Source organism: Stenella coeruleoalba (assembly GCF_951394435.1).
Source record: "Stenella coeruleoalba genome assembly, chromosome: X".
Taxonomy (NCBI): Eukaryota; Metazoa; Chordata; class Mammalia; order Artiodactyla; family Delphinidae; genus Stenella; species Stenella coeruleoalba.
This window is the reverse complement of record NC_137152.1, coordinates 73,197,599-73,225,206: the sequence shown is the minus strand read 5'-3', so window position 1 is coordinate 73,225,206 and position 27,608 is coordinate 73,197,599. Positions and strand designations below refer to the sequence as shown.

The 27,608-nt window shown below is 32.7% G+C and overlaps 1 protein-coding gene and 1 pseudogene across 9 annotated transcripts in view; both read right to left on the bottom strand.

Moving 5' to 3' along the window:
* PCDH11X (protocadherin 11 X-linked) overlaps positions 1–24,607 on the bottom strand; it is a gene marked incomplete at both ends in the record, with an annotated part of 692,182 nt that extends 667,575 nt beyond the window's left edge. For 4 of the 8 annotated variants that reach the window (XM_079909951.1, XM_079909952.1, XM_079909953.1 and 1 more), the window contains one exon: positions 24,053–24,592. In XM_079909951.1, coding sequence (XP_079766077.1) covers positions 24,053–24,592 — 540 coding nt within the window. Of the gene's footprint in view, positions 1–24,052 lie in introns of all 8 variants that reach the window. The other 4 variants (XM_079909949.1, XM_079909954.1, XM_079909950.1 and 1 more) reach the window with 2 other exon arrangements.
* LOC307180187 (retinoic acid receptor beta-like) lies at positions 4,447–6,596 on the bottom strand (annotated as a pseudogene). The gene is made up of 2 exons: positions 6,467–6,596; positions 4,447–5,210 (listed from the first exon to the last, which is right to left on the bottom strand). The product of its transcript is annotated as a retinoic acid receptor beta-like (transcript).
* Positions 24,608–27,608: the final 3,001 nt, after the last annotated feature.

The window sequence follows — 27,608 nt, the reverse complement described above, 5'->3', positions numbered from 1 at the left end:
TAATAAATAAATACATTTCATATTATCCCAGTAATTTGAAAAGGAGTTGCCTACATATAAGACATAAATACTTTTAAACAAAGTTTTGGACAGATACCTAAGTCTGATGCTAAAGTGTGGTACTAACATGAGCTTACTATCTTTAATGAATGACTATTCCAAGGCTGTTCCTCTGTCTTGTCTCCTTCAGGAATAAAGAATGACTAACACATGGATCCAACATTAGTTCTACCCCATGTCAGTTAGCTCAACTGACATTCAAATCCATATGAACCATGAAAAAACCTGAAGCTCTTTGCCATATGTTAGACCATGACATGAAAACAATGGGATAGATGAAAAGAGGAAATAAAGATATATGGTATCTTAATTTATCACCTTGCTACCTTTACTGTAGGTATGTCCTATATACAAAAAAAAAAAAATAGTTAAAGCTTTGGGATAATTGTAGTATCCTGAATTCCAAACTTACTCAGAATTATTTCCCCCTTGTTTATAGGGAAAAAATCTTGAGAAAATCCTTTGCTATCTCTCCCAAATGGTCATCCTTTGGTGAGAGAACTATCACTCATCTGTGTCTCTCTCTCGGTAATTTACTTAAGCCTCTATTACATGAATTAATGTGAGTGTAGGATAAAATGGCCTCAAGCTTCATTTATATGTATGATCTCTAAGGACATAGCACCCAGCATATACAAACACATTAAATAAGCGTTTGTTAGATGAATAAATGCACAAATTAAAAAGAGAATTCCTATTTTAAAAGAAAAAAAAAAGAGAAAGAGCAAAGTTTGGTTGTTCTTGTTTTTAATTTTCAGTCTGTGCTTGAATAGGAATATACTGTAATTGTTGACTCAGGTTGCTTTTTTTCTTTTGCTTTAATTAAATTGTCCAAAAAACAATTTCAGAATTATTTTATAAAACAACTATTTTTTTCTGTTAGGGATATGATAAGCTACAGTGTCAATCTCTGGTAAAAATTTATAGCCTAGTTGTAAACCTTTATTTTTGGAAGAAATAATGACAAGTACTTAGTTTGGTAAGTGGCCTGTGTACTGACAAAATACAAAACCCTACATCTGTCAAACACCCATATGTACAAACAAAAAAAAGAGACAACAAAAACTCAGAGAAGAAAACAACATACTATATGAATTGAATGCAACACATTATATGTTGATTTTGGATCCTGGTGTCTTAAACTAGTTTGATCTCATGTACACAAAATTGCCAATTCCAGTTCAGGTTAAGAAAAAATTTGGGACTTTCTAATAACCTCATGTAATTCAAAAGACTTAATTTCATTTGTGAGTGGCATTTCTTCCTAAATTCAAAAATAAGATGAGTTTGCAAATCTAGGACAAAAACCGCTGAAATAAGCAAGATGTTATTAAGCTCATACGAGACTTTAATTCTTTGTAGGGATTTGTAAAATTAAGGAAAAGAAAGTTGGTGCTGGATACGAAATTCCCAAGAGAAGTATTTTTGCTTTTGAAAAAAATGAATAAGGAATATTCCTTGCCGAATTAAAAGCTATTTTTTTGCCTATCCTTCTGTGAAAGAATTAGCTGAAACATTGTACTAAACTTTAGCATTTTTGACATATGCATGTGCAAGACACCACTTTATTGCCTATTGGAAGGTAATAAATAACACAGCAGTTCCAGAGCTATAAATCTAGTACAGTTGCCCAGAAAATGCATACAGTGCCAGTAAGTACTAAAAATAGTTCCAAAGAGATTGGATTCTAAAACTGCTTACATAAAAGCTGTTTATTCTGTAGATTGAGGAATGCTGGGGGAAAGACTAAAAATTTATTTCTGAGCTTTACCACTGCTTGATTTATCAAGAACTAACCTGACTTTTAAAAAAAAATTCTTTTTTTTTTACTGTTACTGATACATCTTTGGGCCAGAGAAATGCCAGTGTTTATCCATTTGCATAGTTTCAAATGGATAAAACCACAGAGATATGGCTATTTTGGAAAACAATAGGGAAATAAATTTAATATTCTTAATACAGATATAATTGGTACTATAATAAATTTACTTTAATTCCATTAAAAGTTCATTGGTTTGCTATAGGCTGCCTAGAACTACAGAAGAGGATAGCAACTCTTTCTGAAATATTCAACATTGTGATGTCATTTAGATTCTATGCACTATTTCAAGAACATTTCTTTCAGCATTCATTTGTAGCACTGTCAAGGGAAATACAATAAAAAATGGATTACATGTAAAATGACCTGAGCCGTTAGTCACATATTTGACAATAACCTTGAAGTCACCAAGTCCCTACCTACTTTAAAGTTATATTACAGAAAGGAAAGTCATGTATTTAAGAAAGTATCAACTCTCTTCGGAAGAAAAGAATTTACATTAAAATATTAACAGCACTGGTGTTAATCTTGGCAAAGCCATGCACAAGGTTTAAGATATCATACGTTTATTTTATCTATTTGATATTTAGCAAAGACTATTTAATAGAACAATGATATTGTAGCATATGGTTCTTTTTTTAAATGTTAGTCCCAAGAAAAGTAATTCTTTCCATTGACTTTTTTTTCTTTGTTTCATCAGATTTCAACATTAGGAACAGCTTGTTTGTTTTTCCTCTTTGACAAAAGAGTACGTACTCGGGAAGGTCACTGAAAATGGTAGTGTCTTGATACTAACTTCTGTCTTAAAGGATTTTTTGTGGTGATGTATGATAAATCTATCTATTTCCTTTTTTATGGACGTGTGTCATTGTCACTATTCTGTGTCCTCCAACTAGGAGAATAATCAAACTACTTGATTATATTATTTGGAATAAGCATTCAGATTGAAATGTTTAAAAGTGTTAACTTAGGGGCTTCCCTGGTGGTGCAGTAGTTAAGAGTCTGCCTGCTAATGCAGGGGACACGGGTTTGAGCCCGGTCTGGGAAGATCCCACATGCCACGGAGCAACTGGGCCCGTGAGCCACAACTACTGAGCCTGGGCGTCTGGAGCCTGTGCTCTGCAACAAGAGAGGCCACGATAGTGAGAGGCCCGCACACCGCAATGAAGAGTGGCCCCCGCTTGCCACAACTAGAGAAAGCCCTCGCACAGAAACAAAGACTCAACACAGCAAAAATAAATAAATTAATTAAAAAAAATTAAAGTGTTAACTTAAATTCATAATGTTATGGGCTGGAACAAAGGAGATTTTTTTTTCACGTTTAAAATAAATATATTTTATTCCTTGCCAGGAGACTCCATGGAAAAAATAAACAGTATATGAACATAGAAAGCATTGTTAAACAATTTCAATGTACAAACAGAGCCAGAGAAAGTACATCACAGGCTTGATAATATTAAAAAAAAAAATTTCCACTAGTGCTTAAATGAGAACTAAGAAACTGACACTTGTATCTGTTAACCACTCCACCCCAGCCTCCACTCTGCTTCACAGTGATTGAATCAGGCCAGAGGACGCAGATTCTCTACCTGTGACTTTGGGAGGCAATGGAAACCCCCCCAGTATCAAGCAGGAATCAGGAAGGATACAGAGTTACATGGTGAAGGTGGTAGACTAGCCCGTCATTATCCCATGAAACCTCCCAAATGGCTTGTGAATAGGTAAACAAAAACTTTTATTAACACGGAAAAGTGTTTCTGCCTTGGAGGCTATCATTACTGTAAAAATGTACCTCTAAAAAAATTGTGTAGTTATGTCATTAAACAAGTAATAAACCACTTTTAATTTAAAGTGACATCAACAATTGAACAAATGACATTTGATACTTGAACTGGCAGTTACACTATAACGGAATTATCTTCTGCTAGTACAGTGAATTTGTTGTATACCTCACTGGGCAACATGAAATAAAAGATGCGGTCTGAGAGCATCCAGAGAGCAAGCACAAGCTTCTATACTTACTAAAGTAGAACATCTTTAGCCTTATCTAGCCACACTGTACAACAGTCCCATTTCCTTACCTTGATGTCTTGGTCTGTGAAAGCAAGACAGTTATCTTTTTGACCCTTTCTTAACTGGATATGTAAGTAATCTGTTCCATAACCTTGGTGTCTTGGTTATTTGGGGTATGCAAGACAAAAGGAAAGCACCAAACGTACGGGAAAGAACAGAGCTATACTTCTGTATGTGCAGAGTCTTCAGAAGCTTAACCAGGGGGAAATAATTTTGACTGGGTCTTTGCCATGCAATCTTGAGTGTTCAAAGAGGAGAATAGAAGCTTTTAACTGGTTTTGGGTTGCACGAAATAGCTGATTTTTAGAATTAAAATGTTTGTACTTCTAGGTAAGTTAGACAGTGAGGGGCATATATTGATACATATGAAAACTTCTTGAGTTTGAATATATTTTCAGTCCAAAAACTAAGCAGCAGTAAAAATGTATTTTCCTTGCATTTTAAATCCCAGGAGTGAAGGTACTGGGGAATGTCTGAAGTAGCTAGAAAGTGTCTTATGGCAGCAGTGGTGACTGACCGACACCACTGTTCTCCACGGAGCTGGGCGAGGTGCTCGGACTGTGCAATGCTGTGTTCCCACTTGAGCTTGGGGTCAAGGGTTCATGTCCTTCAGAATTCTCCAGCATTTCCTGAATGAGAGGGGGCATCGAGCCAGGAATTTCCATTTTCAAGGTAATTACACTTTCTGCACCTTTAGCACTGATGCTGTGATCTGTGATTTTCATGAGGATCTTTGGAAACATGTGAGGCTTGCTGGATCGTCTCTTTCTGATATAAATTTTTAGTGCTTCCAGCAATGGTTCTTGTAGCTTATCTAATTTTGTTGGTTCCTCAAGGTCCTGGCGGTCTCCACAGATCAAGCAGATGGCGCTGAGAAGGCCTGTCTCCGTGTCGTCCATCTCCAGATGTAGGAGCTGGCTGGCGAAGGTGAATACGAGGTCGGTCAGGAGTCTGATCCTGGCGTTGTGCATCTGGGTTCGATTCAGGGTCAGGCCGTCTGAAAATGGCATGGTGTCTTGCTCTGGGGTATACCTGGTACAAATTCTCAGAATCAGGATGTCCAAACAGGCTGCCTTCAGCAGGGTGATTTGGTTTGCGATGGTCAAGCCGGTGAAGCCTGGTAGATGTTTAGCAAACTCCACGATCTCAATAATGCACTTGGTGGCCAGTTCACTGAATTTGTCCCAGAGGCCCAGGTCCAGTCGGACTCAATGGTCAGCACTGGAATTCCTGTTCCTGAGCCTCGCACGTGCCCAACCTGTGCGTCATGAGCGAGTGGGAGGAAACGCCCACCCTACTCAGCGGCTGCTAAAACCCCCGCCCGGGGTGCCTCCTCCAAAGGAGATTTAATTGAAGATATCAGGGTGGTTATATCCATGAGAACAGATGGATATTGAAACAAATCCATTCATCAGTTTCCAATTTTTTTTCAGTCTATTCTTCACTTAGTTTTGAAAAGCCAGGTTTTGACTTTCAGAAAAAAAGGGAAAATCTTAAACAAATGACTAAATATGAGACATATATAAATGAAACAGAAAACAAAATCTGATTCATTCTACTAATGTCCTACTTAATCCTCAAAGCCCAGAAATCTCCTTTACTCCAAAAAAGGATTTCAGTTTCTATATCATATGGGGAGGCCATTTCTTCTCTGTGTCAGGGTGTCTGAATACTGATTAACTAGATGTCATGATAAAGATGGTGGCAAATTTTCTTGAGAGAAGTCAATGACAAAGTTGTCCAAAGATTACATTCCTTGGAAATGGGTAATCATTGCAAGAATAGCTCAAATCCTTTGCTCTGTGGGGAATGGAGTTTCAAATGGGCAGTGACTAATAAGAGATGGTTCATTCTAATCGAGGCTTTGCTGAATAATTGGAAGTCATTAATGCTAATGCTATCAATGGATGAACAGACAAATCTTGTGGATGATATATATATTTTTTGTTTGTTTGTATTGTTAGTCACTAAAACATTGTTCACATTTGTTAACGAAAGTACCAGATTTTTCAGTAATCTGGTTTTTGAGAGGTAGGTTGTAGCCCAACAGTTGAAGCAGATCATCATGGAGGTGGGGGCAGGGTTTGTTGGAGGATGGCCTGAGAAGGGCAGCAAACCTGGGTCTTTTTTTCCCGTGCACATTTCAGACAGACCAAAGAGTATATTTTTTTTCCCTAATGGAAGCGAAGGATTGGCAACATTAGACATGGCTTTCTGCAGTTCAGACTTTAACTCAAATGCACATTCTTCTTTGTGGGTTAAGACTGGGCAAGGAATGGAGGCCATGGGATAGTTTTGACATGCCTCTGGATTAAGAGATAATTAAAGAGAGAAAAAAATCAGGGCAGACAATATTAGATAATGCCCAGACAAAAGTATCTTGTCCACTGAATCAGAGAAAGCTCCGGGTGAGGCCATTTATAGTCAAAGTTCTTTTCATAATCCAAGGCTTAGCCAGTTGGTACTGACCGTATGGGATATATCTTGAGACATTAAGAGGGCCTTACCTCTTACCTATCCTTTCCTGTTTTAATTTAAGGGGAGGAAGAACTGATCCCCATTTGCTTAAATGTTTTTCTGATTCTATTTTAGAAGGAAGTACCATGTTCTCTGAGATCATTTCTGATTCTTCATTATTGACCATGTTTTTAGCAAGATGGAAACATGAAGCTCAAATTTCGTTGATGTTAAACAATTCATGAGTAGCATTTTTAATATCATCAAATAAGTGATTATCATTAGAAAATTCATGATTTTCATCATCAACAGTATCATCATCATTGCCATTATCCTCATCATATTCATTACCATGATTGTTGTAGTAATTTTCCTCCTCTTACGGTACTACCTCTTCTGTACAACTGGCACTACCAGTTCCACAGGCCAAGACAGGTATCTTTTACAGAAACACAAGGAACCAACAAAGTCAAAATAAATTTTAATATCTATTAAATACATAAGCTATTGCTATCTAAATGAATTATCAGCATAGTAGATGACAAAAATATTTTTGTCACTACTTTCCAATAAAAAAATCATGTCTTCTTCTTAAAGTAGCCCCTCCATAGGAAAAAAAAACATCAGTGTTCTATAAGTATAGCTATATTTATATATTTAAGGAGTCTTAGCCTACTCAAATTTACTAGACATATTTAATATCAGCAAATACTACGCCCCATGACACTGATTCCAGGAGTGATTTAAATTATGTCTGGGATCATTTTGAATCAGGAGAAACAATGATATTTTCAAACTACTAGTAATTTTTTTCCCCCTCAGGTGCACTGAATCACACTTTTTAATCAGGGTATCAATATACTATAATATCTAAACTCCATCCAGAGAATAGTAATGTTTATAAAAGTTCTCCAAAATTAATTAAGGTCATGCCTTGAAAGGCAGAACCAGTATTTTTATGCCATGACATCTAGCAACTATGTCAATCAATGAAACAACTGAAACTTCCAGTCTTATTAAGTTAATCAGTTCTTTACAGACACAGCCAATGACAAACTTAACTAAATTGGTCCCAGTTTCACACATTAAAGCGTAGACATTTTCAGTGACGAATATAGCAGTTTAGATAAGATTATTGTAGGCATACGGTCAAAATATATTTTCATGCCTCACAATACTAAAAGAAAAAATTATAAAATTTAAGAGCTAAAAACAATTGATCATAAATAAACCCATTAGTAAAGACATTGGCTTAATAAATGCTTCTTTTAACAAGATAGCCATACTAGTGCTATCATACAAGGCAAACTGTGTTACATTCATATACTGTATCTTCAAACAGTTCTTAATTTGTCTACTGCTAGATGTTAATTTTTATAATTTCTTATCCTTAACAGTAGCAAATAGTTTTTTTTCAAAGTTTACTATTTTAACATTAGCAGTTAACTATTTTAACTAATAATTTTTACACAACCATGAAATCAAATTAAAAAAATAATGATTTTACTACTGAAAAGAATAAACCTTTCTTTACTAGCTGAGTTCCCACAATTTATAACATTTTACAAACAAAAGTACTCATACATATTAATTTTATCCTTCTAATTTTTATTCTAAGATTGGAAATTAATTTGGGCAAAGGACACAATTGTTTCATATAAATATTCAATTTATAAAGTGGATTCATTGCATAAGTTAAGATTTTGTTAGTGTTAACAATAAGTGTGTTTTCTTGATATATAATAAAACAGAATAAATATTGAAATACTTTTGTGCAATTAATGAATTGTTTATCCCATCTGAATTTAGAAGAAAACCATCTCTCAAGTTACTTTGCTCTATATTTAGCATAATGTTCCCTTTCTAGTTACATAGATAAGAAAGTAACTTCTACACTGAAAATTAATTATAATATTTTGGAAATTATAAAAAAGCATTATTACTTCATAAAATCTATCAAAGGTGCTAATACTTTTTTGGGGGGGTAGGAGTTTATTAATTAATTAATTTATTTTTGCTGTGTTGGGTCTTCCGTTTCTGTGTGAGGGCTTTCTCTAGTTGTGGCCAGCGGGGGCCACACTTCATCGCGGTGCACGGGCCTCTCACTATCGCAGCCTCTCTTGTTGCAGAGCACAGGCTCCAGACGCACAGGCTCAGTAGCTGTGGCTCACCGGACTAGTTGCTCCGCGGCATGTGGGATACTCCCAGACCAGGACTCGAACCCGTGTTCCCTGCATTAGCAGGCAGACTCTCAACCACTGCGCCACCAGGGAAGCCTGGTGCTAATACTTCTTTATGTGCTAATACTTTTCCACTTATGACTCCTAAAGTTTAAGAAACTGTTCAAATTGCATTTATTGTTTAAACATTTGTGAAGTATTCTCTCATCTGGAAATGGTCATCGTTTGAAGGTTTGGGAAAGTGTTCAAAACATCCTGACTTGTCCTTGGAGTTACTAAAAATAAGATAAATCTGCTCCTACCACACTAGGCTGTGCAAGGGTGGGCTAAAGCAGTAGTTCTCTGCTAAGGAAATTCCAACCCCCTCCCCCACACAGGGGATATTTAGCAAACTCTGGAAATATTTTTGGTTGTCACATCTAAGCAGGAGGGTGCCACGGGGACTTAGTGGGTAGAGGCCAGGTATACTAATAAACTTCCTACAATGCACAGGACAGCCCCCATCCTGTCCTACCCCATCTCACAAGAGGGAATTATCCAGCTCTAAACGTCTATAGTGCCAAGGTCAAGAAACCCTGGGCCAACACACTGAGAATTATGATCCTAAAAGGAAAAGACTAAATTGTATCCAAATGCGAAGTTTTACTCTGAAATCAGTATAACTACAATTATACTTGTAGGATCCAGCAAATAAATAATCAGAAGAGCCTCAGAAATATAAATGGAAAGAAATGAATCACATCTGTGCATTAGAATCATTTGTACAAACATCACTTTTCTATGGCAGTAAGCCGACTATAAACATATTTTCATATAGACTATCTTATCTTGTGGTTAATTGTATTTTTAAAAACTCTGAGATCACCAGTAAGTAATACCTAATTTTATGAAAATATAAATGGTTTAAATGTTTCCAGGAGGAGAAGCTTTTGACTTTATTTGTATGCTAGGCCAGAATAGCAGCAAACTAATTTCTATTTGTGACCAATGGAAGTACTATTTAAAATTTCCAAGGTTTACACAGTAGCTTGAAATTATAGGTGATAAAATCAACACACATTTAAAATGTAATACTTGAAATTAAGTGAATCCACCTAGTGTCTAATGATCAGATCATCTGATACAGAACTGGAGAAATTTGATCTTTGGTTACCAACTAAAATTTTAAAATCAAGTTTTGATTCAGGTTCCAAGACACGTTCTTATTCAATAAGAGCTAAAGCTATAGATGACAAAGAAAAACTGAACATTATGGGAAATATTATATATACATAGAAAACATTATTTTATTTATCTGATATGAATAAATGTCCAACTCTTTATTTTACATTTGTTAATTTAAACATGGTATTTTTAAATTATGTTAAACAATAATTGTTTATTATTTTTAAAATAAAAATGGTGAATATATTTGATTGGTGACAATATCATATGAAAAAACACAGTGGTTTAAACATCTAGGGTTTTGTAGATATTTTCATAATACTATAATTCTTAGAGTTTCATGCATTGCTTACTGATTTATAGATGTACAGTCAGTAAACATATGATTATGACAAAATATAAGAAATTTTCCACAGCTCACTACATATCTTAATTAATTTGTATCATATTGAAAAATAATGGATAACCCAGTGGACAGTACAGGAAAAAACAAGAGCATGACGGCAGAATTATCACTATTTTCACTCTACCAGAAAGCTGCTCTACTTAAATCCCTTACTTATTATAACAATGCCTTTCCCTTATTCTACTAAAAGAGCTGTCATAGATGGCAAAACATATGACAATTCTTGACAGTTAAGGGTTATAAAATAAATGCTTCAAAGTATAAAGTTAGTAGAAAGGAGTTTTTGGTTTTGCTCTCTTTTGAACTGGGACATTTTCGGGGTTTTACCTCCTTTTTTAATACCTACATTAAATAAAGTTTACCAAATAAGGTCATAAATAAGCAAAGGTATTTTCAGTCCTCGTGCAGCTACAAGTCTTAGTTTAAAAGGGTGAGATGAGGGGGACAAAAAGAGGTACAAGTTTAACCATAATAGGAAAATACTGTGCATTTGGAAAGTCACGTCTTGATACGATTTTTAGAATAAAATGTTCTCAAAATCAAGTTCTAAACTATAATGTACACAAATACATTCTGTAGCATTAATAAGTTACTTTGATTAAAGGATGATAATTGGGCAATGTGGTAAAAGAAAATTATTTTTTTATCTTGACTAAGAATTAATGTAAAGGTCTTATATGCCAAAGCCAGTATAATATTACATTTCCCCTCTGGAAATCAAAGCAGAACTTAAAATTGTTGGTATCCACAGCCTCTGTACGTTTTCACAACCTCAGTAAGCCAATAGTTAGAAGAAAAATGGTTTAAGGAAACATGTACAACTACCAAAAAATCTGCAAAGTGAATGTAGCTACATCAAAATAAATTGTTAAAAGAGGAATCTCTTTATCAATGATTGAGGTTTGTGATACCTAGAAAGTCCAATTTGAAATTCCCTTTAAAAATCCCTACTATTCTAAATAAACACACCAATTTGCTTTGACTATCTTCTTAGAAGGGGGAAGATGCTGCTTCTTGTAAAATATCCTATATATAATAAAAACCAAGGACAAAGCTGCTACAACACTGATCAGAACTAGAGGGGATTTTACTAATAACAGGAAAAAACATCTAATGGAGATGTGAGTTTATCCAATCCCATGAATAATTCTGGAATTTAAAGAAGTTTTCTGGGAGACTTTTTTTAAATTGAAGTATGGTTGATTTACAATACTGCATTAGTTTTAGCTGTACAGTCTGGGAGTCTTGACATACATTTGCTGAAGTAGAAAATTTCTAGGAAATATTTTTAAAGTATTTTGGAGAAAAAAGGTAATGGGAAAAGATATGATTCACTTAAATCTGATTATTAACCATAGAATAACAAAGTATTGACTACAGTTTAGAATGAATAATTTATATAGAATTATGATCAATTACTTTCATGCACATAATAGCAAGGACAAGAAGCCTGAATATTAAAGTGATGCTCAAATTATGTTTTGATTATCAAACTATAATTTAATGTAATCACAATTTCTCAAAAATTTGACAACCTTGGGATATATATTTTTGAAGTATAGCAAAACCCTATCAATGATAGTAGACTGGTAAACATTTAATAAATACTGGTTTTAACTTCTGAAAAAGACATTCTTCTCTGATTAAAATCATTTGTGGGAGGAGATATGGGGATATATGTATACATATAGCTGATTCACTTTGTTATACAGCAGCAACTAACACAATATTGTAAAGCGACTATACTCCAATAAAGATGTTAAAAATAAATAAATAAAATAAAAGCAGGTACTAAAAAAAAATCGTTTGTGATTTGGTAAACTGCCAAGAGGTGGAAGAAAAACAATTAATATAAAGTTAAGGAATCTAATAATAAGCAATTTGCATTTTAAAACATCATTACTCTAAAATCAAATGTATACTATTAAACCATTGGATTATTAAACTAGCTGAACTCTATACCACATTTTGTATTTAACTTGATTTTTATTACCACCAGAATTATTAAGTTTGTAGTGATTGCTATTAACTCTATTACCTAGATACTTGAATCTAATTCAATTCTTTTTATTAGGGACTATACTAAAATATTCAAGCTATCTCTAAGAATTAAAGGTAAGTTTCAAAATAAACATACTTGAAATGTGTTTACTAATTCATTGAATCGCTTTGCTTTTCATGAATAATGTCATATAAAAGAACAGTAATCCTGATATGCACAATTGACTTTTAAAATAGAATTCTGCATCATATCTGGTTCTATGAGTCAAGGCATATAGGACAGTTAGGGGGTGAAATTTAAATTTATCTTTAGAAAAATGATTAGCTCAACTAGAATAGGATATGGGCACTCTTAAGTCACCATCAGAATACACCTGATATATATATATACAATATATAATATATATCTCCTGATGGTGACCTAAGTGCCCATATTTATCTATCTAAAAATATATATTTATATTTAGTATGTATGTAAAAAAAAGTTCAAAACGCTGAATGAAGTCCAGGCAAATCCATGAAGAAAACTAAAACATATGATGCAAAAATAATTAAATGATTATTGGTGACATCATGTTTTTTAATGTTGGTGAGTGGAGAAACAACAACAGAGTACAATTTGATACTGCATCCAAGTATCCATTATTATTCTCAAATCAGTATAATGGAGGAAAATATAAACTGTTCTTTTAAAAGTATTTATGAAGAATATGTCCATGCAGATAAAATCACTATTCTTCTCTTACAAAAACCACTCAAGGCTCTTATCTACAACCTAATTTTTAGTTCGAAAAGATGTGCAAGAGGTTCTCTAACTCATCAACTGTTTAGGCTATACTCAAATGGCCTCTAGATAAATAGGTACTCAGGGAAAACAGTGTAGAAAAGGAGAAATGGGGTAACACATTTAACTTCTTAAAACCTTAATTGTTTAGAACCTTGGCCAGAGGCTAATCCCTCCTAATTTTTGTGAGTCAAAGCTTGGAAGCAAAGGACAGATAGCCTTCATATATTTAAATAATGATTAAGGAAATCATATGTCCAAAATAAAAGAATTTTTAATGAAATTACATCTGCTTTCCATGCCATTCTCTTGCCTGTTTAGCTTTAGTGAACACTACATGAGATGAACAATGCCAGCTCAGAAAAGGATTCACCCTACATAAATTTGATGATAGCATGTCTGCTGCCAGATAATTCTTCACAAGCCAATCTTTTGCCAATTGAGCTAACTCAGAATTGTTCACCTGAGAATTGTTCAGCTAAAATAAATGGAGAGTCCAGTTTGTGTTAGTGCAAGTAATAGTTTACTTCATTAATATTCAGGAAGTGGCAGCTTTCTGGCTCAAGGTAGTTCAGACCTTTAGGAAGAATAGGAAACATAAAATGGCAAAGAAGAAATTAGACATTTTGGGTTTTATGTATTGTGACCATATATTCTTGGTCCCTGTTTAATTATTAAGAGGTGCCCTTTCACTTTTAAACTTGCCCTTATTTGGAGGATAAATTATGTGGTTAGCCTCATTTTATACAACAAAAGTAAATAACAGAAAACCAGGTGAGGATAAAATAGAGGCTAAAACATATATATACACAAAGATATGTATAAGGCACCCAAAGATAATTCTCTTTTTAATCTACAAATTGAATCTGAACTCTACAGGTCAAACTGTTTGTCCACTGTGTCTGTGGAAATCATTTGAGAAAGCAACACTTAAAGTAACTACAAATATTGCCTAAGCAATAATCAAAATAAGCAGTTATCTTTTAAAGCAACTAGGACAGCAAATCCAGTTATTTGTGAAACAGAAATTGCTAATGTGTGAAATCATAGAGTTATGCAGTCAGTTATGTGCGGGGAAAAAAAATCTTCCAATATCATAGTAACACAAAATACAAAAGCTGTTGTCAGTAAAAAGAATTGTGGATAACTCATTGTGGCAATGCACTGCAAATATGGGTGAATCAACTATCACTAACCCATTGGAGCAATTAAGTTTAAGAAAGCTTAACAATTGTGGCAGATGAAACAACTGTCAGTAAACTGTGTAGCAAACCATGAAGATACTTTGAAATAACTCTTGAGGTTATCTAAAACAATAGTTTGTTTACTTATAGCTGAATCTAATTAATACACTATGCCTTAAAATGGGGAAACAATATAAAAATAATTGCTTAACCAAATACCACAGTTGTCTCATAATATCAGGGAGCTATTTGGTAAAATGCTATTTTTACACTAATCAATACTCAAATAAGGCCAGCCACTAGATTGTAGGGTATGTAGAAGATTATCTCAGACAGGAGTCAATTTTTTGCCTCAAACCTTTAACAGTCTAGATTACAGAAGGCCAGACATAGTTAAAATGAGATTACTATTTACAAAATACCAAATAAAACAAGTGGAGAAAAATTTTAAGTTACTTTAAACTTCTTAAATTTGCCATAGTATGATTATATTTGTGTAGAATATACAGCTCAAGAAGTCATGTCTATTAGATAAATAACAAAAAATCAGATTTCTAAGAGTTAAAGGGATTAAAATGTCAGTTTTATTAATCTAGCTATTTTGCATGTAAACTGGTTTTCTATGTGAGACCTCTAGCTTTATAAAAATCCGTTCGTTTTACCAATTAGGTATTTGATCTAAAGCATCATTTGAAGGACTAAAGCAAAACTCGAGGCAGCTAAATATGCCTGAAAACTCAAGACGGGTTTTCTGGAGAAAATAGATTTCAGAGAAATGTCTAGAATCCTAAAAGCTCCAGATGGATAAGCTAGTTCAGCCTATATAGAAGCCATCCAACAATGTTTCAACTCAGTGCCATATATATACCATCCCCAATGAGGAAATTTTCACTTTTCCAGTCCCATGAGTACTTCTAGTTAAAGATACATTCCCACACCACTACAATGGCTTCCAAAGGCTTAAATATGATAGGATGGTCATCGTTACTTCTTCGACTTAGAAAGTTCTAGACTGGTTTTGGAATCTAGGATAATGAGGTATTTGAAGGGGTGATATGGTTTTGAAGAAAATGCTATGGCTATCTGTAGCTGGTCCTTCAGGAATCACTTTCCTCAGAGTAAAATTAAAAGATTTGAAGGCCTCCTGAAACTCACAAAATCTGTTAAATATTTAAGTTCTCAGAGGAAAAGCAGTGTGACACCACTAAATGAAGTCAAGAATATAATAATCAAAATCAGAATTTTATAGTTTTTTTGTGTATTCAACCAATCTAAGTAGCCTTCATTTCATATTTACTTATGGAAGGGAGTTGAATATCTAAGTTAATCAAATATTCATTACTTTGTATAATCTAAACACGATTATATTTTCCTACTTTTTGATAGCTATATGCACTCTCACATTCATCCATACAATCATTCAGTGACTTCAATAATGCACTATGTTCAACTAAAATTAATCTATAAAGTTCTACACTTCTTTATTTATAATCCATTAAATTGTTTTTTTTTTTAATTTTTTCATCCCTGGATTGTTTAGAGCATCACTTTGTTCTTCTGTTAACTATTTATTTCATTATTTTCCTTACTGACAGCAAAGCTCTTCTTGTCCCTGACTAAGCTACTATAAATGGATGCTTCTAAGCAAACTCTTGTGCTCAGTGAATATAAGGGCCCCCTCCTAAACCAGGAAAACATACTAGTATCCATGAAAGTGTAGTTCTAGCAAATATCCTGCTGCAAAAATGACTTTTAAAACCTATTTAATTTAGAATGATTAAAAATTTAAAAATTCAAATTTGTTATTATATATCTCTCCTACAGAATCCACTGCAGAAAGACAATTTTGACCAACTTACAAGAAAAGAAATAGGAAAATAGAAAAGAGTTCAGTGTGAAAAAGAAAAGACAAGATAGGACATCTAATTTTTTAAAATGGCATATGAATGAGATGTAAATAAAGTAATTCCAGATGGTAGAAGCTGTATATGAGAAAGTATTCACATTAGCAATATCATAGTCATATGGAGGGCCAGGAGGAGGGAAAGACAAATGAGGAGAAGGAAACATTTGATTCAAGAGACAAGTTAAAGAAGGTAAATGGAAGTTTGTTTTAAATTGAACTAAGTCAAGAAATAAATGTGGAGCCAGTGGCACTGATTGAGAAAGAGAAAAATGCTGTCATATATTCCTCTGTATACATATATAAAATATGTGTGAAAAGTTTAGGTTGTAAAATAAGGTTTTTAAAGAGTATAGAGCATAATTTTAGAAAAGTTGGAGGAGACTACAATCTTAAACCAGAGAGCAAAACCCGTAACTACTGTTTATAAAACACTTTTCTTCAAGGCACTCAGCAAATTTTATGTATTTTTCTTATTTCATTAATTTTTATAATATCCCTGCCTGTTAGATAAAGATAATTTTATTTTCACCATTATATAGAAGAGGAATTGGAGGCATAGACGACAAGTTTAAGAATTAAGATAATAGAAGGACTTATGTAATTACCACCACTAGCACAGGAATTAACATTTTCATCAAAAAGATTTTATTTCCAGTCTTGAAATTGTTTTCCAGATAAATGTTGGCAGAAAGTATCACTGCCACAATTGCAGACCTAGTAAAAAATAAAATATCATGAATTAATGAGAGTGCTGGGTGAAAATCTACTGAAAGTAGATTGGGAAATTTTAACTTGTCTGAAACTGTGGACACTTAAATATAATTCCATGTTCTTAATGTCAGAATGACCAATTCAAGATAAAATGTTCTTTTAATACAATAAATGTTTTCTTCCTTACTATCATTAGTGTAGAAATATATTCCCCATAATGCCTTGTTATTAAGCTCCCTGGGGACAGTGACTATTTTTCAAACGTATTTTTATCCCTCAAGACTTTGTACGCTGGGCACTCATTAAGTATATGTTAAATTTAGATGACTGGAATTAGACTAAGATGTTAGTTGGTAGTCAGTTACCGTTACAACTAAGAAAATAGTAGAACAGCTTTCCATTCTTTAGAGCTTTACTTCATTCTATTGGAGAAGCTTAAAATAATGGAGTTCTATATTTAAAATAAGCAATAGGATAAGATATGTTCATGAGAACATCCTCCATAAAATAAAATTCCTGGTTAAGTGAGATCTCAAGGACAAATGTAAATTAGGTGAGATAACCTGAAACCTCATTTTACGCATTCAACTTTTAAAACTCCTTGTTTTGTTGAATAAAACAAAGTTTAAAAGTAGTTTTTTTCAAAAGGTTTTTTATTTCTATTTCCTATTCTATAACCTTGTATTACTTTTCTTAGTTTACCTGCAAGTTTACAGACATCTACATTCAGCAATTAAAATATAAACACTCTTTCACTGTGTTAAAAATAAAGCAATAGGTTTCTTATGACTGATTATCTAGAATTACATCTTACATTTCACAGCAAATGAAAAATATATGGACAGCTATAGTTTTATTGTTTTAGTTGCTAAAAGACACATTTCTGTGTGCTTGCATGTGGATATTATATTTTGATGCACTGAGCTCTCTAGTGATGAATATTTAACTTTTTACGAAGAAAAACAACCATTATCATATAATTGTGGAATAATATTGGTGGAGATATATTAATTTCTGCAAGCAAAAGACCAATGTATAAAGAACACTTCAAAAATAGTTATTTAAGCTCTGTGTTTTAAAATTAAATTAAACTTAATACTTTCCTTCCTCTGGTACCTTCTATGTTCATTCAGAAACTAAGACACTTCAACAAAGATATACTAAAATTTAATTTGTGGTCAAAGCAGTTTATTTTCTCTATTATGCTATCGAATTATTCACACTTTTTTACTGATTTATGAAGATGACTAAACTGATAAATGTGAAGGGAGAATACTAATTTCTTTTGTATTTGATTTTGAAGTGAGAACTATTTTTCATATGCATTTTATATTTTTTGATAAAGAATAATTTCTTCAAAATTGGTCCAAATTCACATAAAAGCATAAAGCATAAAGCTTGGTGAAAGCATAAAGCTATTTAAATTATTTTATTGATTGAATTAAGTCAAAATCAGAAATTTCCCCCCAAATGACCTTATTGCTTTTATCATCACTTCTGAACAAGATGTTATCACCTCTGGTACAAAAGTTTTACCAATCCATCATTTTTTTTGGTCTAAGATTGAACGAAGGATCATAATTCAGTTCACTAAGAGTGTTGTTATACAGTCAGTATAATGTTGTATAGATCAAAAAAATAATTTATGCTGAACTAACTACACACATTGGAATGTTTATTATCTCAGATTATTAGCATCGATCAGAATTATGGGAGCCAAGTAGATCTGTATAACCAAACCTCATGTTTTCATGAAAGAGTTCTATAATTTTGTCATATAATTAAATATATATTTAATAGATTTTAAGTCTTTCCCTTTGGCAGGCACAAAATTAAACATAAAATTGTTTCTTATTTAGATACAGTGAACAATGGAATAACAGATCAATAAACCTGTGCCTAATAATAATCCATGTAAAATTTATCAGTATTTCTTATAGCTAGTTGCTATTATCAGGTCAAAGGGCAGAATGTGAGTAAATTAATCAAAGTTGGGGACATACATTTGCTCTTCAGAATCTTAGTTTATAAATTCTAGAATTGAGCTATCTAAAATGTCCTACATATATGTGTTGCATGTGGGACTATTAATAACACGTGTATTTAATGAAAGGCATTAGTGGACTATATTAACCAGGCCTCTGATAATAGCAATGAAGTCAAAAGTTACTTAATCCTATTAGTGTCACACTCTCATTGTAATAAGACCTGACAACATTAATAAAGATCCATTTATGAAGAGAATGAGTTTTATGTTGTCATTTTTCCCCACTGGAGGTACACTTTGATAATAACCCCTAGCTTTCAGGGACCTAACAGTCATTTGACTGTCACCTTTTTTACTTTTTAGCACAGATCAAAAATGTTAATCTGCACATCATAGAATTCAGAGAATATAAAATCAAGTTATCTTAAAGCTGAAAGGGTGAACTTCCAAATAAAACTTCATTTTATAGTTGAAAACTGAGAAAATCATTATATTCAAACTCTTCTGAATATCTTTAGAGGCAGCTTTGCTTTCTAAAGCAGTTAAATACATTGTTTGTTATAGCATATTATGTATATTATAGCATATTATAACATTGTTTGTTATAGCATATTATGCCTGCAATGGCATTAATGAATTTTACTCACTCCTCCTGATACTACACACTACTTTGATCTATTGATACATATGATAAAGAAATATTAATTCCTTTAGAATAATAAAGTTTGCTTGCTCTTTAGCTCCACGATATATTATTTGATGTCTCATTCTTGGCAAGTGTATTCAAGGTTACTAAATCTAATGGTAGATAGAATTTTCACAATTTGGATTTTCTAATCCCAGATTTCAAAGCAAATCTAAGTCTAACCTAAATTTCATAAATCCAAACTCTTGATCAACAGGCAATATGTTTAGTTCTCATTTAGTTTTTAAAGTAAAAACCAAATATATCTTATTTTAAACAAAATAGAAACAAGGTCCCAAACATTGATTATATGAAAAGACTCTGGCCAAGATTAATTTTTTTTGAGGTGGATGTAAAAGATGAGGATGCTTTATGAGATGGGCAAAAATGTGTGAGGGCTTTGAGTCGGGTCACGAATCTGAGAAAAATTTGACCTTCACGCTCCGTCAGCACAGTCAACCTTTGAAACATTGTCATGCCTGCCTCAAGGGGACCAATCAACACACTGCCACTGGGCTAGTATAGAAATATTATTGCTGATATATGTGAGGGAAGATGAAAATCTGAAGCAGAAAATGAAGACATATGCAACATCATTACACAAACTAATTTCCCCTGAGTTCCAACCATGGAAAGAAGTAGATCCCTGTGGTTTATATCCATATCCTGAGTCAGATTGGGTGCTTGAAGTATATTTCTATTTGTGAATGTACTAGCTTCCCTGACAACAGACTTAGAATATGAAAAAAAGCTTTATAAGAAACAGGCTGTCAGAATAATAAGGTGGAAGTTAGAAAGACATTGTAACTTTCTACTCCTGGACAACAGCTCTGTCAAATACTACTAGGGCTCAGTGGTATATATTTATTAGATAGATGACACATAGATGCAGATAATTATATATATAGTATACAATATGTATGTAGGTATAGTGTACACGTAGTATATACTATATACCATGTATAACATATATTTTAAAATATATTATTTAATAACATTTAAAAATTATGTTTATAATATATATATAATATTTATAATATATAAAAATGGCATATATATACACATATATATATGTGTGTGTATAGAGAGATATATATAATTATAGATCTTTAGCATAGCTAGTCCAAATTAAGGGAAATTATATCAGAATATCATGGGGAATTCTCATTATACCATGTCTTTACTTGAGACAGGGAAAAGGGAAGATTTCACTTCTGGATATTATTTTAAGTGGCAATTCACATCAAAAACTTTTATAGATGAAGCTTTTTTTTTTCTTTAGAGTAACCTAATCTCTCAAAAATTTGAAAATTAACCTTGCCAAGATCATGTGGATAAGTTTTATTTTACCATAATTTTCTTTGTACTAAGCAGAATCACTTGGTAATCATGTTATTCATTCATTCCTCACTTTCTTTTTACTTTGTCTTTTTTCATTTTCTTCTTCTTCCTTCCTGTTAAACTTGCTGTGATCCTCACCCTCAAGGTTATCTATCTGTCTCTTTCTGTCAATCAAATCTAAGAGTCAGAAGACCTTATTCTGGTTCCCAATTTACTAGTCATATGATCATAAACAAAACAAATTATTACCCTGAAATGCAATATCCAAATTTTTAAAGTGTGTAATCATAATGCTTTCCTGGTTTATGCCAAAGCACACCTAATATCATGAAATGCATAAATGAAATTAAAATATTTATATATTAATTTTTTGAAGATCAATATTGTATGTTTTGTCTTATGTTACATTTTATTATATACATTTTGATACATTTATCAAATACCTTTATTTTCAGTTAATTATCTTGTTAATTAACATAGATTTGTTAATAGCAAGACACTTTCATGTGTAAATTGACCTAACTTTTCCTAGAATTTTTCCCTATATCTCCCCCTTCTCTCCCTTCGTTATCTGAACTTTTCATATAAATTTTAGATTTCCTTAGTTAAGATAAACTGTGATTTTGTTATTCTTGTCTACTCAACAAAAATAGAACAAGTTAACATTAATTAAATTCTCAACCTCTGCAGGAAAGATCTTTTAAAATAAATTAGTATGGTTGGCCTACTTACTTTCAAATTATAACACTTTTTAAAATTTATGGATGAATCATAACATGTTTCTTTTTTTATTTTTATTTAACCTCCCTATCCCCCCTCCCCCAGTGTACATACCACTTTCATGACAGGACCTTTTTGCAAGTCAAAGTGCACTCAGTTAACCCATGAGATGGCCCTCTGCAAGCCCAGGGCTATGCTTTGTGTTCCATAATTATTATTTTTAACAAGCAGTCAGGACAGTATTTTCCCATTGGGCCATACAAATGCCCCAGTACTTAGGTACATCACTTTTGGCTTATCACACATTCTAAAACAGAATGAAATTGTAGAGCATGTCTATTTCTAAGACTCATCTAAGAACCTCTAGTGAGCCTGTCTTTATGTCACTTGCTGATAATCTTTCAAAGAAATTCAAATGAAAATAGATTTTAACAAACCTAAATTAAGCCAGTGGGTTTATTTGTTTTTTTTTTTTTAATTTGAATTTGTTAAGCAGCTTTCAAGACAAATCAGAAATTTCTTGGAAGTTCATTAAGCTGCCCTGAGGGAGACATTACAAAATTATTCTTTCAGTAAAGCACTGCATTTCAAAATAACACATTTGTCAGGATTGTTGGGTGGAGAGACCCTATTACTAATTCCTGATTTAAATTTGGTAAGGTCCCATTTTGATTTGAATCTGTCAATTTTTATTTTCCAAATAAATTGCTTTTCTTTGTTTAGGCTGTGCTCTCCAAAATAGTAGCCACTTACCACAGGTGGCTATTAAAGTTAAGATTAATTAAAATTAAAAATTCAGTGCCTTGGTAATAGTAACCACATTTCAAGTAATGAATAGCCACATGTGGCCAGTAGCTACCATATTGGATACCACAGATAATAGAACTTCCGTCATCACTGCTGGACAGTGTAACTGTCCAGTCATCTACTGGACAGTGTAACTTTAGAGATAGTATCCACTCTGCTATGCAACTTACTGTTTAAAGTAATAAGCCTCACATTTCTATATACAGTCAAATGTTTCAATGCATCTCGAAAAACCTTCTATGCAGGTGTATCTACCCTCTACTTAGTGCTTATTCTTCCCAATTCTGCCCCTGTGAAATTTATATCATCAATCTCATATTATGACTGGAGAAACTAAAAGTAAGAAAGATTAAGCTGGAGGTGGCTTGTCTAGTCGGTGGTAAGCACAAAATTGTGATCTATATCTTTCTGACTTCTGCATATTTTTGCATTTCATCAGATAAGGAGACACTATTGCAAGGACCTTACTTAGAAATGCTTATTTATAAATCATCCATCTGTTTTCAGTTTTTACTTCTTATATTCACACACAAATCTGCATTTCACTTGAAATCACTCAAAAGATCTCCAGAGTTCGATTTCTGAATGTATTTATAAACAAATATATCTTCACAACATATCAGCTTCATCTGAGCAGTTTTCCAATATTACACAACCTCCATGCTAAAACCTTCAGATGATATTCATCAAAATATCTTATTTATGTGTTCTTTGAATAATTTTAACATTGGTCATTATGATAATCATAATCTGGTAATGCATAGTCAGAAAATGTTTATAAAACTTTGAAAATTGCTTGACCATATCTATATTATACCTGCACATTTGTTCTTTTACACATTTGCCAAGATCATTCAAGTGCATTGTACTATATCACATACCCCAATCTGAGTTTTCTACTACTCTATGTACCATATAGCCAATTAAAAATATTCTCCCATTCGCTTGATAAATGCAGTCTCTCTGCACATACTTCAAAGAATACCAAATATTCCATCTATTCTTCCCTCTGCATTTACCACCCCAAGACCCAAATCAAGCCAAAATAGGTTCTTTAGGTTAACTGAAACTCTTTGACTGAAAAATTGACTTACCCTTTACTGCAAATGAATGCTCTGTGTTTTCAAAGAATTGGAACAAAATGAAAATATTTAACATTAACAAGACATATCTAAAATTTAATCTCATTTTGTGACTCAAGAGATGCTTAAAGATCTTGCTTTGACTTGAAATCAGCATGAAAAATATTTTTTACTACTATATCTGTGTAGAAATGCTAGTAATAAAAATGTTCTATTCACCCCCAAAATAAATGTATTTGGCTTCTTTTCAAAGGACAAGATAAAGCTTTCTGTCTCAAATAATCACATAGAAAACCCGATAGGTTTGTGGATTCATTCTTGACATTTAGATTTGCTTGTTTAGGCCAAGTTTGAGGCAAAGTCATGACTAGACAGATTAAAAGTAAGATACTGTGTAGGTTATTGATTTGTAAGCAGCAAGGCTGAACTCCTTGTCTGACCACTATAATAGATTGTTAGTGGAAACACAAATAACTGCTTGAAAATGAATATACATAAAATGAAGATTCATAAACTCCATGCAATTGCAAAAATTGCATTGATAAATTTTCTTTGCTATGCTTTACTTAAACTTTGTAAAATTGTGGTGATGGCTTACTCAAAACTTGAAGTACACTAAGATTCTTTTTTTTTTTCTTCCCTTTAAAAAATGTGCTATCTTTAATGAAGCATTTTTAAAACGCACCTTAATTAGTTGGTAGTTTTGAACTCCGTTTATTCCTATGTCAGGATCAATGGCTGCTGGGAGAGCATATCGAGAGTTTATAGCTGAGTTCTCTGGAATTGATATGTTGATAACCGTTGCAGGGAATAATGGTGCATTATCATTTATGTCTTCTATCAGAAAACGTATTTTAACCAGTCTAAATATTTCATCTGGCAGAACGGCAACCTCCACCTCATAAAAGCAACGGGTGTCCACTAAGACACCAGCACATAATTTCTCACGATCAATGCGAGCTCCAGTAGTGAAGATCTCACCAGTACCCTCTTCAATTCGAATCAGTGGCACATCTCCGGTCTTGTACACTAACTTGAACTGCATAGGCGTTGTTAAGGACTTGTCTGGAATTAGCGACAAGTTGAGGTCTTTCAGCAAGTCGCCTATCAGGACGTTTTCTGGCATTTCTTCCCGGACGGTGTAGTTCTTCTCCTGGGCGCCAGACTGAAACACGACGCATGCTAACAGGACCGCAAATATATACGTCCCGGACAACAAGTCCATACCAGGCAGGATTGCACTAGTTTTTTTGTATCAGTCCACAGAGAACTGCCAAAGAGAAAAGAAGAGTAGAAAAGAAAGAGAAGAAAAAGAGGAAGAGGAAGAAGAAGCAATTATTAAAGCCAAGCATTAATGTATGTTAACTAAATGCTCAGTTTTAAATTAAAATTACTAAATGAAATAAACAGCAAGGTCCTACTGTATAGCACGGGAAACTATATTCAATATCCTGTAATAGATCATAATGTAAAATAATATGAAAGAGAAACACACACACACACATATATATATATATATATATATACATATATATAACCAAACCACTTTGCTGTACAGCAGAAATTAACACATTGTAAATCAACTATACTTCAATAAAATAAAAATTTGCCAAAATCATTAAATGAAAATACTAGCACGAAAAACACTGTTAAATAAACTAATGACAGATTGGTTTGAATCTAATATTATGCATTTTTACATCAAGATGAAAGGTAAATTAAGCAAGATACGTTGAGTAATTATGAGACCCAGAATATTTATAAAGGTGTTCACCATTGATAAGATATATAAAAGATAATATTATAACAAGACAGTTAAAAGTAATAAAAATAATTTAAAACATTTAATTCAATAGTTAAGGAAAAGTAAAGGGATATGTGTTACTAATAACAAAAATATAATCATTTACTCTTTGTTACAATGTGGTTTTCAAATGCAATTCTTCTATGTGTCATGAATGTTTTATACAATATTCTGTGTGTTCAGCTCTGGGCTTCAAAATGTAAATATCGATCTAGGTTAGGAAGTTTGGATTAAAAAGAAAAGTCCTTTCATAGAGGAGAGGGTTCAATATGGCAAATGCCTAAACATGGGAAGAACAATCATGTGAAAGAGGATTAAAGTTGTCTTTCTTTGGATGAGAGGAACAAGAATAGGTATAAAATTACAGGGAGGCAACTTTCAGATCAACTTAAACAACTGCCTATTAAAGCATTCTGGAAAAAAAATGGTTTTCAGGAGAGATTGAATTCCATATATTTGGAGGTACTGATACAGAAGCTGTATCACTAGTTTAGATCTACATATTTATGATTTGTTAGACAATATTCAAACATTCAATGAGAGAACTGGAGTGCAAGGCATCCCAACTCTGAGAGTTTGTTTATAGATTGCATAAAGTAGTCCATGTGAAAATGGGTTTTCACATCTACAGATTGACATAAGAATTACCCAACTACATGAAACAGCTTGACTAGGGTTTAAAAATAAGAAAGGCATTTTAAAAGACTTTATCAAGTTAAAACAGAGAGTCAAAAAACAAAGAATATCTCTGGCTCCTTTCCCCCTCCTTGCTTATTATTTTTCATTCACTGAAATCTGCCACTTTATTTCAGTTCTCTAGTTCTTCTGAAAAAATTCAACAAGGAATTTTTATTTCTTTATAAATTGCAAATTTGTCTTCAGTTTCCTTTATTAATTCTCAATTCCTATTCTCAAATTTATTTGGTGGATACAGTCTCAATTTGGTATATTAAATATCTTTTAATATCTAGTATTATGAAACATTTTAATATGCTTCTGGATGTTATTTGTAGGTTATATAAACACAAAGTGAAATTTGTGTTACACTGCTTTAAATCCTATTAGATATTATATTTTTATAATTAAGTAGGGATTAATGCAGCTCTCAATTCATTCTGAAGTTTTAAAGAATTAGCTAACAGATGGTCATTTAAAAATCTATTATGGAAAACTATTAATGCACATAGGTATCTAATTAAGGAAGTTCTCAATTTTTATTGGTAATTGATAACCAATTAAAATTTACAAAAATTTTAGTCATAGTTCTACAAACAGGAGGACTCATGAAATGATATAAATAACTTGCTATGGATATTATGATCTGATTATGCCAGACAATGTATTACATTAAATAATTTTAGAAAATATGCATATTGACAGGCCTGAAGACACAAGAGTGGGGAAAAAGAAACCTTCTTATTTGCAATCAGTAACAGAACAAAAGCATTTGTTGCAACAATCGAGATAGCTTGGGTCACAAATAGAACAAAGAAATAAGCTAAATAGACTTGAAGCATCTCATTTTATAAATTCTTATCACAGAATTTAAAAATTATATATTATGAGTCCAACCACTTTCCTATGTTGGGCAGTTGGCGTCATTTATAAAAAAAAATTAAGTATAATAGTGAGTAATGCTGATGCTGAAGACATTTTCTATCCTAGTAAACAACACAAAAAGACTATTGCCTGTGGTATTTTTAGCATCATTTGCTCAATGGTGAGCATTGGGATTACCTAATATAGCAACCTTTTCAAGACTCATTCTCTTGTGAATTATTGGCCTTATACTCCTCTATGAATGTGAGAATTAAAATACTTCATTTTTACTTACTATGAGTTAATATGCATACATATATGTGTGTCCTATTGTGACTCTAGAACATCTAAAAAAAACTGAGTGTCTAAGTGTGTGATTTTATAAATACCATGCAAACATAAGCAAAAATAAAAATGGGGCACTTACAATTAGAATTAAAACTACCACTCTATTCTTATCTTACCCTTAGGTATTACACGTTATTACAACTGGCAGAAGAATACTACAGACCATTTTTTAAAACATTGTGTGCATGTTGCAATATCCTAAACAAGAGGAGGGATTAAGAAAGTGACCTAATTCTAAGCAGTCCCCCTCTGCCAATCCATTCTAAATGTGTTCTACTCTACTTTAATAATAACATCAAATAAAACATTTTAAAATATGTTTCATCACTTGAAATTCTTTCAGAGGTTTTGAAAACCAGGAAAAAAAATGGGAAAAAGGACAATTCAATTTCTAAAACTTAGGCAAATATACATATTGCAAACCTAGAAGGACTATTTACTGTCTAGTTAGTAATTAGTTTCATGAAAGGGCAGTCACGTATTCAACAAATATTTATTAAGCAATTTGTGTATGCCAGGCACTGTTGTAGACACTGAGAATAAATCAGTG